We start from the raw sequence: 14,915 nt of genomic DNA, 5'->3' as shown, positions 1-14,915 counted from the left end.
TGTTTTATAATAAACAATCAAACTGAGCATTTTTTTATTTAGGATATTTAAAATGTCTTCCAATGTTAAATAAAGGTTTATTGCACTTTGAAACGGTTTCCTTGCATTATTATGCTATTATTATATTAGTAAAAAAAATAAAAATGTTAATTGAAAACTTTTGGGAAATACATTTCTCAAAAAAAAATCTCAAAACCGCAATAATATCGCTTATCACAATATTTTCTGGGACAATTAATCGCCCAGCAAAATGTGTTATCGTGACAGGCCTACTGGCCACCATTGAGTGTTCAAAAGTTAGGTTTGATCTGTTTGCAGGCCTATTTCCAGCTGCAATATATTTCCTAATTTTCCTACCTTGACAATTAATATTACGCTTATGAATCTCTTAGTGACCTAAAACTAAGAGGTAATGACTATTTCTGGGCAACGATGGTCTTCAGGCGTGATTTATATCCTTGTGTTTTGTCCTAAAAGAGGCGTGGTGCAATCAAAATAGAGGCGTGGCGATCAACATTTTCTTCAATTAACGTTTTGCCAGTCTGATGTATGGCAAAAGACCAATCATTTTTGGAGATTAAAATAGGCTAGATCTTACTTGGGCCTGCAATAACACATTCAAAGAAATAGAGAGATTTCGCCAAATTAGTTAATATCAAATAGTGGTGTCTGATTGTTTCCCATTCATTAGGCTAAAGTGATCCATGCAGTCAGATTGGTGCCAGTTCATTGAACATTTAAAGGGAAACATGCACACACTGCAGCTCTCAAGCACTCTCTCTCTCTCTCACGCGCTCTCTCGCTCTCTCTCGCTCTCTCTCTGACATTTGAATACATAAACAGCATTTCTTATGGTGCAATAGATCATTACACAGTAAAGCAACTCTGTCCCAATCTTCAGCTTTTTCCCCATGCATTTCATTCAAATTTGCAATCATGTAGTAGGCTGCATCAGCATTAGGCTGGTGGAATATTACACAAATTAAAATAGAGGGTCCGTCAAACTGACACAACTGCAAATCGACACATTTGGTGGGATTTGCAGGAGATGGATCCAACCTACAAGGCCCAGTCCACACGATCATGGGTATTTTTGACACAGAGGTTTTAAAAAAAATAAACCTCTGTACACACGGGTGGTTTAAACCAGGGTTAGAAATTTAAAAAAAAATTCAAGGGCTTTTTTTGCCCCCCTTAATTGATTTTCGGGGGCTTTTTTTGTTTTTCGGGGGCACAACATTTTATAATGAAAATTAACATAAAGATTATAAAACATTGTTGACACTTTTTTTTACAGTCTTCGTCCCTATGTTTGTTAACGTAATGTTAATGTCTCCATATATAGGCCTCTACGCTAACCTTTTTCCCAAGTAGCACATGTGCTCCTAAATAAAATGTTAATAAATAAAATCTAAATACAAATTTAGGAGCACACAGAAATTTAGGAGCACAGTGACAATTGTTCAAGTAACACATACACACACACACACACGATGTGTGACATGGCTTGGTTTCATGTTTTGAGGTACCTTCAATTATCTGTAAATAATACATACCGGTACATACTCTATCTAAATAGATTAAATATGATTGTCCCTGAGGGCAAGTTGTGTTGTTGTCTTGATATATCTACAAATAGCAGACGAATAGCCGGTTGCCTCTGGATCAATGAATGTCTAATATTGAATAATATTATTAGCTATTTTATTTTTAACATCCCTAATTCCAACAGTCAAGAGGCTTGTTTCAAATTGATACATGAAAAACCCCACACACGCAACAACATCCACCTCAAACACAACAAAAGAACAGAGCATCTCATGAACTTATGTCATGGACTCTATGGACTGTCAGCTGAACTCGCACCAATGCATAGGGAAATAGTCAGACATCCCAGAATTATTTCATAATACAAGTTTTGAATGGACGTTTGGATTAAAATCATCCCGAAGACAGCACTGGAACGTTTGTGAGTATAGGCTCTGGCCAGATCGATCAATGAAATACGTTGCACGCTCAGCGCTGTGAAATGAAGGAAATGCGCATCGGGATCGGATTTGGATGTTATTCTTTGGAGTTGTGTTACAAATGGAACGGTCTTTTCCCGCCGAACACAAGTTACTTAACGTTACACAGGTCGCGCTATGCAGATGCTTAGCTTGCTAACGTTAAGATAGCAGTGTAACTTAATGTTACACTAGAGCTCTCTGTCTGTCTGTGTTCGCACCTCTCAAGTACCTGTAACACGCAGCGGGCCCCGCCTCCCTCCCTCCTTGCATTCCACCCAAAAACTGAATTTCAGTCCAGTTTCTGAACTATTAACAGCGGAGCTGTTTTGTAATATTCACTCGTCTCGCACACTGCAAGTAAATGATTTTTCCGGTTCGCACACACACATATTATTAGGGGCAAATACGAGGGAAATGCTCGCACTGTAGAGCATATATAATTATATATATAATTAGTAAACTGTCTGGGGCTTTTCTTGCCCCCCTTAACTGATTTTCGAGGGCATTTGGTCAATTTTCGAGGGCATTTTGCCCCAAGCCCCCGTTAATTTCGAACCCTGGTTTAAACTGATGTAATATACATATAGTACAATGCCAAAGCAATAGGTGGCGATGTAGTTCAAACATTAGGGGTGTAACGGTACGTGGATACGTACTGTACCGCCTCAATATGGTCCTCCGGTACAGTACGGGCTGTGCACTGAGTGATTGCAACGGTATGGAACCTTTTTTTGCGGAACTTAAATCCCCCCGGCCCTAATATAACATGCACAACTAACCGGATGTTGTTTGTTCATTCCACGCAGCGCGCAGCTACACTGAACGATTAGCCTTAGTATGGCGAGTCAATACTAACTGACAAGCCAGTTATTGTTCAACTTTATTGCGAACTTTATCACGCATTTGAAACGGCATCACCCGAATGTGAATATCACTGTCTGGTACACGGAAGAAACATATCCTAGTGCAAACCCAGCTCCCTGTTGCATTCAAGCAGCATCTCGCTATTAATTCACACCGGGCCAAAGCAATAACAAACGCCATATGTGTTTTTATAGCAGCAGATCTGCGACCATACTCCGTTGTCGAGAACACTGGGTTTAAGCACATGTTAAAAGTAATATAGCCCGCTACCTAGTTCCCTCTCGTCATTAGGGGGACCCTGATGTAAACAAGACAAACGTCTTTCTCTGGTATGCATCCCCTTAACAATTGTGTGTATTGAGCCGTACTGTATTGTACACATTCTGCAATCTGTTAAATAAAGTTTTCATTCATTCATTCCGTATTTCAGCCAGCAAGTCATACCACCAGCTCTGTATAAACTAGGGCTCCCCTTTCATGACTGTGATGCAAGCCCTGCCCCTGTATTCAAGCATCAGTCATGAAAGGGGTTATGTATAAACAAGCACACGCTACAGTTGTCCACGACTTATCCTCCAAGGCATCTGCTATATAATAATCTTCAGATTTACTTAAGTGTTATTAGTAGGTTACAGCAGTAAGCATTAGTTTGCTCAGTCAATTATGGCCAATTCGTTTTATATTGTTTAATACAGTTAAATAAATAGATAAATGAAAAGCAATTTTTCATAAATAAAAAATACCGAACCGTGACTTCAAAACCGAGGTACGTACCGAACCGTGGATTTTGTGTACCGTTACACCCCTATCAAACATGAAGGCCATTTCAACCAATCGGAAGGGTTGAACGCGTCACATGAGGGAACGTCCTTCACAAAACAGAAACCCGCCATCTTTAAATTGCTCGCTTAGCACATTAGCATAATTTTTTGTTTTCAGCTATAACAAAGTGCAATACACAAAAAAGGATACATTCACTGTGTTCTGCCTCATTTGTTGATGAAACAAAACCAACATCAACACAATTTACCACCAAGAGCGGAGAGTTTAGTCCCACAAAAAGATTGCAGATTTTTTTAGCTTACATGCTAATGTGATTGGGATGTGCCATTATAATAGTTAGCATTGCGGCTAGCGTACATTAGCGTAGTAACGTTACACATGGGAGACTATCTTGCTGGACACAAACATTGTTGATATAGCAGTCTGGTTAATGTTGTTATATCGCTCGCTATTGGTTGTACTAGTAACGTTAACGCTAGTAGAATGAATGGATGAAAACTTTATTTAACAGATTGCAGAATGGGTACAATACAATACGGCTCAATACAAACAATTGTTAAGGGGATGCAGACCAGAAAAAGACAGCTCTGCCGTAAACACTGGAAATAATCTCGGTTACTATGTCCACACGCAACCACTGCAACCGGGATGCACCAAAAACTTCACCCTGGACTCCGGTTGTAAAAAATCACGGTTGCAGTGTTCCAAAAACCCGGTTGCGTGTGGACGAACAGTGCAACTGCGCACATTAAATCACGGTTACATAAAACCCCGCGTTCGTGTGGACAGGGCCTAAGATGTGTTCTCAAACCTATTAATGGTGGGGACTACGGGTGGAAACTGGAAATTAGCCCTGTGCTATTCCCGGCATATTTACGTCCTTATCATGCTGTGATGTTATGCATACACTCATGTAAATGATGTTCATTCATTTGCATTGCCCTTAATAAACAAATCTTAAATCTTAAATCACTGAGGCCATGTCCAGACTAAAACAATTTAGGTCGTATCAGGCAAAGTATTTGATCGTCACCATTCAGCCACACAGCTGCGTTCTGGCAGCCTGAAGACGCTACTTTCTGATACCAGTTCCCAGAGTGCGCAATTCTGAAGACACCTGAAGACCGCCCCCATTGCGTCACCATCTTTACAAGCGATACACGTCTTCTCCTGAACCGATGACGCGATAGCCCACCTCTCCCTTACCCCGCATAACTATGGTCCTAAATGTGAACTATTGTCTGGATACATACACTGGGCACAGTGGGCACTGGGCAGCAGGGTTTCCATTATCCGGTAATTCCTGTTTTTTTTACCAGAAGAAAATCAGTTGATATTTAAATCTCTGGTCATAATGCCCTGTGAAAATAATTCATTCTTATTTTCCCCCCGTCGACAACAGATTGACATCTCCCTAATCCGCATGCAAAACCCAGCCAACAAAAAAAGAAACATGATACATATATGTCTTATATGTCCTGGCTAGAAGTGTCTATTAAACACATAACACCAGGAGTTATTATTAAACAACAATGGCATGTACAGAGTAGTTGCATGTTACAGAAGCTATTGAGCTTGATCGGGATGATGCAACTGTGTAATGCAATACACGATACTAGCGTCACATAGCTGGCCTTTTTCTGAAAACCCAAGTAGTAGCCAAGCACACTGTTCCATAGCATACCCCTTCAGTTGATCATGACAAATCCTCTCTTACCTTGACGATTAAAAGCCTCCATAATTTAGTAAATAGTATCCCCATGGCATGGTGTTGAGCTGTAGCCAACAAGCTATGCTATGCTACTAAATAGCTAACCAACTAAATACTAGACAGTGGTATCCTGAGGTAACATTAAATTAGGGCTGGGCGATATGGCCAAAAAAGTTATCGCGATAAAATTATAAAATTATTTTCATATAACTCTATATCGATAATTATCGTCGATATAATGTCTGTCAAGTTTAATTAACTCGAGTTGATGTCGTCATCAGTCCGCGCACGTTAGCAGTTAGCCAGAGCAAGCGGTGTATCCCATGACAATGTACTAAATATGACCCTAAAATACTCCGCTCCGCCCCAATACATTGCAACGACGTCCACCGCATACCCCACACTACTATAACCGTGGCCTCAGAATTCACGCCACACACCCACTCGGCACGTAAACTATAAAATAGCGCCGTGCAAGCTAATTATCCTAGCCAGCCTTGTTTACAATGTACTAATATCACCCTAAAATAAGTGTAAGGGGTGGGAAGCTGGTGGGTGGGGATCGGACGTTGTGGACAGCGACTCCTACAGGTCAGTTGGTGCGCCTGCGCAGCAGAATCGGGAAGCAACGGGGGAGGCGTGTCCCTCCACGCAGACCCTCGCCGCTGAGAGATCGCGCTGTGCAGGTGAAAAGATGCGACAGCTGCCTCGTGTACCGGAGGGGACACGTGATGCAAGGCTTCGTCCACATTGCAGCCGGCCTGTGGGAGGCATGGTCTAACAACGTTCGAGACAGGGGAGGGTAGAATTGGACGATACGAAATTGGGATGGGAGACAAATAGAAAATGGGAGAAAAAGTAGATAAAAAAAAATGATAATCTGTCAAATTGTGTTTTCCACATGTAATCATTTGAGGGCACCTCTTTAGAAGGGTGTGTCAGAAATGTGTGTCTTTAATTAATACTTATTTGTAGAAAATAATACATTCAGCATTCAGCAAAAACAAATACTAACTGACAAACAAGTCTTGGTCGACTTAACGTCACGGTGACCAATTGCAGCCACTCTTATTGTCTGGGACCAAATACGGCCACGCCCCACTCCCAGTAAAAAGTGGGAATCTCTAGAATGGGTTTGGGGCGATGCTGTATACGGAAGTGTCTCTCAAGGTGACTATTAGACAACACTTTCTGTTGTCAGTAGATGGCAGCATTGGTTTAAAATTAAAAGGTGAAAATGTTAAACTACAACACTGCATTTCCCAAGAGCGTTAGCACAGGTCGCAGGTCACTGGGATGTGTCTATATTCTTCGACGTGATCTGAACAGCGGTAAACTATTACTGCGACCTCGGTATAGCGACCGTGAATGGTAAACTAATTATCTTAACAGAACTGCGCTGGTAGCGTTACATATGTTGTCTAAAGGGGGACATATGGTACAATTTAAGATTCTAATGATAATCGGCATATAAAGGACAACATAGAGCATTGTTAATTTGTAAGAAACCTCAATGAAAACGGTGCAGGGTGCTATTGTTATGAAAATGTGATAGAATCCTATAAAAATGTGGACGCATTTGGTTTACGTTCCGTTAGACCAAACTGAACTTAAAGGGACTATATAGTGTTATAGTAATCTTATGGTATATCCTTTCGTAATTATTGGAACATATACAGATGTGTAGAATTTGAACGTCACTATTCCGCAAAGGTCTCACACTTTCTGCAACTTTGGTAAAATTCTTGATGTTTTACAACAAGAAGTGCAACACATTTGGGACGGTCCGTCACTATTGTATCGCAGAATACCTGCACATGGATGAATGCCCTGAAACTGTAGTTGACCTTCTTCCAGTGAAGCAGTGTGCACAGGTCCTAGATCAGGGTCAGCTGGGTGCTGTTGAATAATTGAATAAGAGGAGTTCCATGAAGCTGATCCCACATCTGCCTCTGAGGAACTCCATCCCTGCCTGATTCATCAATTAGGCCTGTACACACTTGTCACTGAACAGTTAGAATGACCGAGCCAGTCCTCAGCTCATACACAGACATTCTGTATTGTAAAGCAGCAGGATGTATGTCATGCAAACTTCCAAATCTTGCCTTGCATATGAGTGCTTTTGTGATTAAGTGCACTCTGTGCTCTACTCTATTTGCCAGATTTTTTCACCATCCCAAAATGTATTGTTGTTCAGATTAGATAAGAACAGCAAAACGAATTATGACAATGATGAGCCATTGTATGTTTATGATTTATTTATATATCTGTATAAAGTCAAAAACATAATATTTTGTATGACTGATGCAGTAAGAAAACTATGCCGTTTTGATGTGTAATCAGAGATTGCAAAAACATAGCTGAGAGAACAGTGCAATGTCAGAACAGCATGGGAAGCACTTCTATGTGGTACAGTAGTAACAGGCATCTGATTTAACAAATGCAGATATTGTACATTATTTGTATTCATCTCTTATCTGGCTTAAACAAGTAAGATGTTCATCAACCAACACCGATTTCTAACAGAGGGAATTACCTGAATCTGCTGCACAGCTAACGTTATCTGTGGAAGCTGGAAGGGATACTTTGTTTTCAAGAGCAGAATTTTGACTCCTCATAGGTAATGTTATTGTCAGCTCATTGTATGGTGGTAATGTTGGCTTCTTTTCTAGCAAGCAAGCAAACAACAGTAACTTTCTTTAACACTTTAAGGACCAGCCACGCAGGGAGCGAAATTAAAGCCCGCCAAGCGCCATTTGCGGGCAGATTTTACGTTTGGCGGGTGGGACTGAGAGGTCTGTCCGCCATGTGGCGGCCAACGAAATAGTCATGTGAAAACCGATCGAATAACATGATCCAATTCTTAGCGGAGTTCTCACTCGCTGTCTCAAGCACACAGACATGCAACGCGCTGCTCCTCCCTCCTCCAGCCCCTCCCAACCCCATGTAAACAGAGAGGCTAGAGTCGGGCCGGGCAGTCTGCTGACTGCTCTAACGTTAGCTACCGTTACAAAATGACCCAGTCAACTATTCACTTTTAGTTTAATACTGAGGCATTGTCCGTTATCTAGCCGGCTAGCTACTGATAGCTCCCGATATCAACAAATGCTCCAGCAAGTCTAGTAGTGCATAATACCTCCGTTGGATAGGTAGCTACCTAGTACACGTTAGCTCCAGTAGGGTCCAGCTGCAGCGCCGGAGAATCCTTGCTGGAGCTGGAGGCTACTCGAGTATACACACAGACAGTGGAGCTGTTTGCAGATAGCGAGCATTTTGACTTGTTGCGTGGTGGCGATAACGTTAGCTATCGTTACAAAATGACCCAGTCAACTATTCACTTAGTTTAATACATGAGGCATTGTGTAACGTTATCCAGCCGGCTAGCTAAGGCTAGCTGAGAACACTCCCCCCCGTTCCCGGGAGTAGGGCTGGGCAATATGACCAAAAACGTTATCGCGATAAAATTATAAAATTATTTTCATATAACTCGATATCGATAATTATCGTCGATATAATGTCTGTCAAGTTTAATTAACTTTTTATGCCCGGCGCCGATGGACGGGCTATTAATATACTTATTTTTCTGCTGTGAATGTCTCGAGTTGATGTCGTCATCAGTCCGCGCACGTTAGCCAGAGCGAGCAGTACTGTGTATCCCATGACAATGTACTAGTAAATATCCCTAAAATACTCTGTTCCGCCACAATACATTGCAACGACGTCCACCGTATATCACACACTACTATAACCGTGGCATCAGAATTCTCGCCACACACATACTCGGCACGTAAATATATAAAAACAGCGACGTGCAAGCTAGTTAACCTAGCCAGCTTCGTTTACAAGCGATGTATTCCATGACAATGTACTAGTAAATATCCCTAAAATACTCTGTTCCGCCACAATACATTGCAACAACGTCCACCGTATATCACACACTACTATAACCGTGGCATCAGAATTCTCGCCACACACATACTCGGCACGTAAATATATAAAAACAGCGACGTGCAAGCTAAGTATCCTAGCAGCCTTGAGTCCTGAGCTGTGGTGCGTAAGGACGTCATCACGTAACGTTGGTTGTTAGTGAGTGAGCTGAGCCGAGGCTGAACGGAGCCAAACTTGGAAAATCGATATATCGAAACTTTGCGACCACGTTTCATGTTTATTTCGAGGAAATAATTTATCGCGATATTTATCGTTATCGTTTTATCGCCCAGCCCTACCCGGGAGCAGTGATTCGATCCCCAAACGTGAGTGAGAAAGGGCCCTAATTAGACTAAGCCCATCGGTCGTCAAAGTGTTAACATCAAACGGTCTAACATTAACTGGTAACATTAAATACTAACAAGCTTAACCTCATTGACTTGGGTTGAATTCCCCGTTGCAGCGGCAGTTGTCGTGAGGTTAAGTGGTTCAGAGTCTGGCTCTGCTGTGCATTTTCTTGATGTAGCATAACGTTAAACAAGGACACGCAGTGTCATCGATGCAAAGCATTCTCTCATAGGTGAGTGAGTGGCTGAGCCCTTTCTCTCTCTCCTCCAAATCACCAAATAGCCAATAGTGAAACACAGCTGAGAATGGCCGTAACTTAAATACTTAAGTTTTTAATACTTAAATACAGTATAAACACAGCTTAGAATGTCTATCAACCCTGGTTTTGGACAAAAAGAAAAACTTGCTATAAACGTCAGCATTCATACTGTGGTCTGTTTTCCTACCAGGAGCGTTCATACTGTGGTCTGTTTTCCTACCAGGAGCATTCATACTGTGGTCTGTTTTCCAACCAGGAGCGTTCATACCAGGAGCATTCATATTATGGTCCGTTTTCCTACCAGGAGTGTTCATACTGTGGTCTGTTTTCCTACCAGGAGCATTCATACTGTGGTCTGTTTTCCAACCAGGAGCGTTCATACCAGGAGCATTCATATTATGGTCCGTTTTCCTACCAGGAGTGTTCATACTGTGGTCTGTTTTCCTAACGGCAGCATTCATACTGTGGTCTGTTTTCCTACCAGGTGCTAGACCTCCTCCCTAAGGCAGACTCATCGTTGTTTTTGATTAGGTGTTGTTTGCAAACTATTATGGTGTTGGTACCATGTATAGGAGTGCAGTCATGGGTGAAGAGGGAGTAGAGGAGGGGGCTCAGCATGCAGCCTTGCAGGATGCTGGTGTTCAGGGTGAGAGTGGAGAAGGTGAGATCGTCTATCCTAACGAACTGAGGTCTGTTCGTTAGGAGGTCTAGTATCCAGTTGCAGACAGAGGGGTTAATGTCAAAGTCTTTGGTTTTCACAAGGTCACCAAGTGCCGAGATGAGTTTGGAGGGGATGATGGTGTTGAATGCTGAGCTGAAGTTGATGAACAGCATTATCACATTGGGTGTTGCTCTCATCCAGGTGGGAGAGGGCGGAATGTAGTGCCGAGGAGATAGCATCCTCTGTGCTCCTGTTCTCATGGTAGGCAAATTGGTGACTGTCCAGTGAGGGTGAGAGGCCAGATTTGAGGTGAGCCAGGACCAGCCTCTCGAAGCACTTCGTGATGATGGGCGTGAGTGCAACGGGGCGGAAGTCATTAAGGCTCGAGGCAGAGGAGTTTTGCGCCACTGGCACAATGGATGTGGTTTTAAAGCACACTGGGACAACTGACTGGGCTAGTGACCGGTTGAAGATGTCAGTTAAGACCCCGGACAGCTGCTCAGCACAGTTCCACCAAACCAACAGTTATAATCTTACACATACATGTGAAAAGATATGTAAAAAAAAAATATCAAACATTTATAATTTCGATATTCCCCCCCCCCCGATTTTTTTCATAGCTACGAGTAATCGATGAACGCCCATCCCTAGTACACAGTGGGGGAGAGAGTGAGGGGTTTGAGGTCGGCAGGGAGGGCAGCCGGGAGGGCAGCCTTGGGCTGGTTGTCTCTGTCAAATCGAGCATAAAAGTTATTGAGCTCATCAGGGAAGAAGTCAGTGTTTGGTTGGGGGAGAGTTGTTGGTGGGTTTGTAATCCGTGATGGCCTGGATGCTCTGCCACAACATGTGTCCGGGGTCTGAGTTGTTGAAGTGCTCTTCAACCCTTAGCTTGTGGCTGAGCTTGGCCCGCTTGATTCCCCCATTCAGGTTAGCCCTGGCTGCACAGTAGGTCTGCTTGTCACCATATTAAAAGCAGTGTCACATGCCTTTTAGTAGTGAACGGACCTATTTGTTCATCCACGGCTTCTGATTGGGGAATGTAGTGATCTGTTTAAGGGTGGTGATACTATCAATATTGGAATTGATGTGGTCAACAACGGAGGCGGTATATAGGAGTCAATTTCGGTGTGGAGTCTAGGGTGGCCTGGGTGGCAAACAGTCTGTGTGTTGTAAGTAACCACTGCTGCACCTCAGAGTCTGCCCCCTCAGGCCATAATTGTAACTGTCCTGACTGAGGGCTTCACATGTTTGATGAGTGGGGTGTACTTTGGGAGCATGAACAAAGAGAGGTGGTCTGATTGTCCCAGGTGGGGGAGGGGAATAGATTTGTATGCATCAGCCATAATATGGCTTTTGGGAGGGACTCCAGCTTCAAATCAAAAGGCCACTAGAGATGATATAAAACGTTTTGACCCACTATACACTATAGCATATGCGGCAGACATAATATGTGATAAAATGAGCACCCATTCTAGTTTAAACAAGTTAATTACCTTGGATGTCAGAATCACCAGCAATTTGTTGCATTGTTAACTAACGCTTGATATATTGGTTCGGTTGATATGAAATATAGTTATATTTCCTCAGATAGCCTGTATATTATAATTTTTTCTGAATTTCAATAGAACTGGCACCAAGCAGAGCATAGAACATTGGTATTCTGATGGATTATAATTTTTTTTGATCCACTCTTTCTCTTTTTCTATTTTTCTCCCATCCCAATTACCCGCTGTGCCAATTCTCCCCTCCCCTGTCTCGAACGTTGCTCGCATATGCCCCCCACTGGCCGGTTGTAGGGAGGATAGAAGCCTTGCATCACGTGTCCCCTCCGATACACGAGGAGGCAGCCTGTCACATCTTTTCACCTGCCAGCGCGGACTCTCATTGGCGAGGTGTAATGTGTGGGAGGTTCACACTACCCCCGCCATTTCCTGTCTCTGCTGTGCAGGAGTCCCCAACCGACCTGTAGGAGTCGCTGTCCACAACGTCCAGATTACCACCCATCGACTTCCACCCGCTAACTCTGCCAATTGAGTTAGTATGACGACTGGCCCAAGCCGTAGTCAACACCGACAGCTGGAGTCGAACCCGATGTCTCTTGCGTTGGTGACGAGCGCAATGTCCGCTGCGCCACCCAGCCGCCCGTATTCTGATGGATTCTGAAGAACTATCTTCTTTTATAGTTTCCTTGTGTGTATGTTGTTGAACTTTAATAAGAATTGTGTGCGCTACACAAAATGTGTAGTTTAATTTTAAACGCCAATCATTGAAACACTAGTCTAGCATGCTTTTTTTCTCCTCCCAAATTCGTCCCAAAGTTTATTTATATCCTTGATCCTATTTTTATCCTCTATTTTTATCCTATGTTTATCTACCCTGGTGCTCAGGTTGGCTTTTCTTATAGTGTGATCGATGTTCTAGCAACTGTCACCGTACCTACCATGGTTTCAGCTCTCCCTCAGTCGCCCATTGGACACATAGAATTATATAAAAATTGGACGGGGTACAGTATGTTTGTGTGTGTTTCAGACTGATTCAGCTTCCTGTTTGAGCCCTAACTTCCTGCCTTGGCAGACAGGCCCTTCCTGCGGACCCCAGCAAGCAGGAGAGGGGGAGTATGTCTTCACAGAGGGAAAGAGAGAGATAGTTTGAGTTAGACTGAGTGAGAGAGAAAGAGCAATAGCAAGATAAGGCTTTGTCTGCAGGGAAATAGCCCATGCTTCAGAAAAGACAAATATTTATCCTTTGCTTTATTTTGTGAACAGTGGTGCATTTCTTTTTATTAAAGGAGTGTGGGCAGTTCACTCCCCTTTGTATAATTTCTTTATTGGGACAGTGGGAAGGCTGAACGTGGGGAGAACGGGGAAGGTTAGCTGCAGGAGAGAAGAACTTGAGTGGAACTTGAGAGAATAAGTGGGTGCATGTGGTTCCAGGGCCAGGGGTCTGTGGGCACTCAACACGGTGCAATTAAAGAAATGTTATGTAGTTCATCATTCATTGTAGCAGACAAGGGTGTGAAAATAACACCAGCTAAATCTTTCTAAATCTTTGTTTGTGGCTAATAAATGTGTCTACTCTACCAGCCAGTGGCACATCATCATCATCATCATCATCATCCATCATCATCATCATCATCATCATCATCATCATCATCATCATCATCATCATCATTGTTTGATCTATAAATCAGTTTGGCTGGTAAAGTAATGAACGTGGCCTGTGTTCTCCTCTCTGACTCCAGGTGTCAACTGGCTGCAGTGCCGGAGGCCACCACGTGGAGGCGCTGTGTCGATGCCTTGGCAGTAAGAGCTGCTCCTGTTTTAGGGAACATGAATCATGACCTCGGTGGTGCTCGTCGACAGCGGGGGGACCGTGGTGGAGTATGTCACAGCCGTGGAGGACCCTCAGCAGGTGAGATGTACGCGCACACACACACACATGCACACACACATACACACACACACACGCACACACACACACATTTAGAATCTTTATTTATGTCCACATAAAGACAATGTTTAAAGGACACAAATATTATCAGTGCACTTGTACATTGTGGGTTATTCTGATACATTCATGCCCAAATTGGCAATGGCAACCAAAGTTACACACACACATGGATGATGAACCTGACAATCAACACACAGCTCATGGGTACAGATAGCAGCGTCTTCTCCAAATTGTGCGGCTGCCAATAATAGCTGACAACTGTTTGGCTCTTCCCTTCGAAAGACCGGCCATCTGAAGGCCTCTAACACCCAACTTATGAACATGACCCAGGCTTCCAAATATGAAGACTAAAAGTTTACAGTTGTAGCCCAGTTGTGATATGGTATGCTCTAACAGTTGATACTTCAACATTTTGGTTGTAAAGGCTTCTTCTAGACTGTAATCAAACGTACAGATCAACCTTTGTATTTGCCTTGTCAGGGATAAAACGAAAAGTCCAGGACTTATTTCCATCGTTGTCCCTGTTGTTACTGGTTTCAAGTGGCACAATGGCATCTGAAGTGCATTGAGCATTCTTAGTGCATAATCTAAAGTGCATTCGTAGTAGTATTCATGTTTCAGTTTAATTTTTTTTTTAATAAAAAGCATCATTCATGTTCATTGGTGCATTAAAAACAATAATTATTTTCATCAATAAAGTGCATAGAGACATTACTCGTCGTTCACAAGAGGTTCAACACATAATACAGTCGCACCAACATTACAGTGGCAGGTTGCTAAACAGCTGCTCCCTTATCCTTGATTTGAACACTGCAGCACTCTCGGTTTCCTTGATATTGAGTGGTAGTTTGTTCCACTCCACTGCACCCCTATATCTAAATGACATTTGAGTGATGGCATCCC

At 42.8% G+C, this 14,915-nt stretch overlaps 1 protein-coding gene across 5 annotated transcripts in view; it reads left to right on the top strand.

The window, feature by feature from the left end:
• Positions 1 to 14,915, top strand: part of LOC311232210 (ETS-related transcription factor Elf-2-like) — a 109,749-nt gene that overhangs the window by 19,863 nt on the left and 74,971 nt on the right. For all 5 annotated transcript variants that reach the window (XM_084318931.1, XM_084318930.1, XM_084318929.1 and 2 more), the window contains exon 2: positions 13,804 to 13,973. In XM_084318931.1, coding sequence (XP_084175057.1) covers positions 13,899 to 13,973 — 75 coding nt within the window. In that variant the 5' untranslated portion in view covers positions 13,804 to 13,898. The remainder of the gene's footprint in view (positions 1 to 13,803; positions 13,974 to 14,915) is intronic.

The sequence above is a fragment of the Notolepis coatsorum genome, assembly GCF_963971535.1.
Source record: "Notolepis coatsorum genome assembly, chromosome: 7".
Lineage (NCBI taxonomy): Eukaryota > Metazoa > Chordata > Actinopteri > Aulopiformes > Paralepididae > Notolepis > Notolepis coatsorum.
This window is presented reverse-complemented; position numbering and strand designations above follow the sequence as displayed.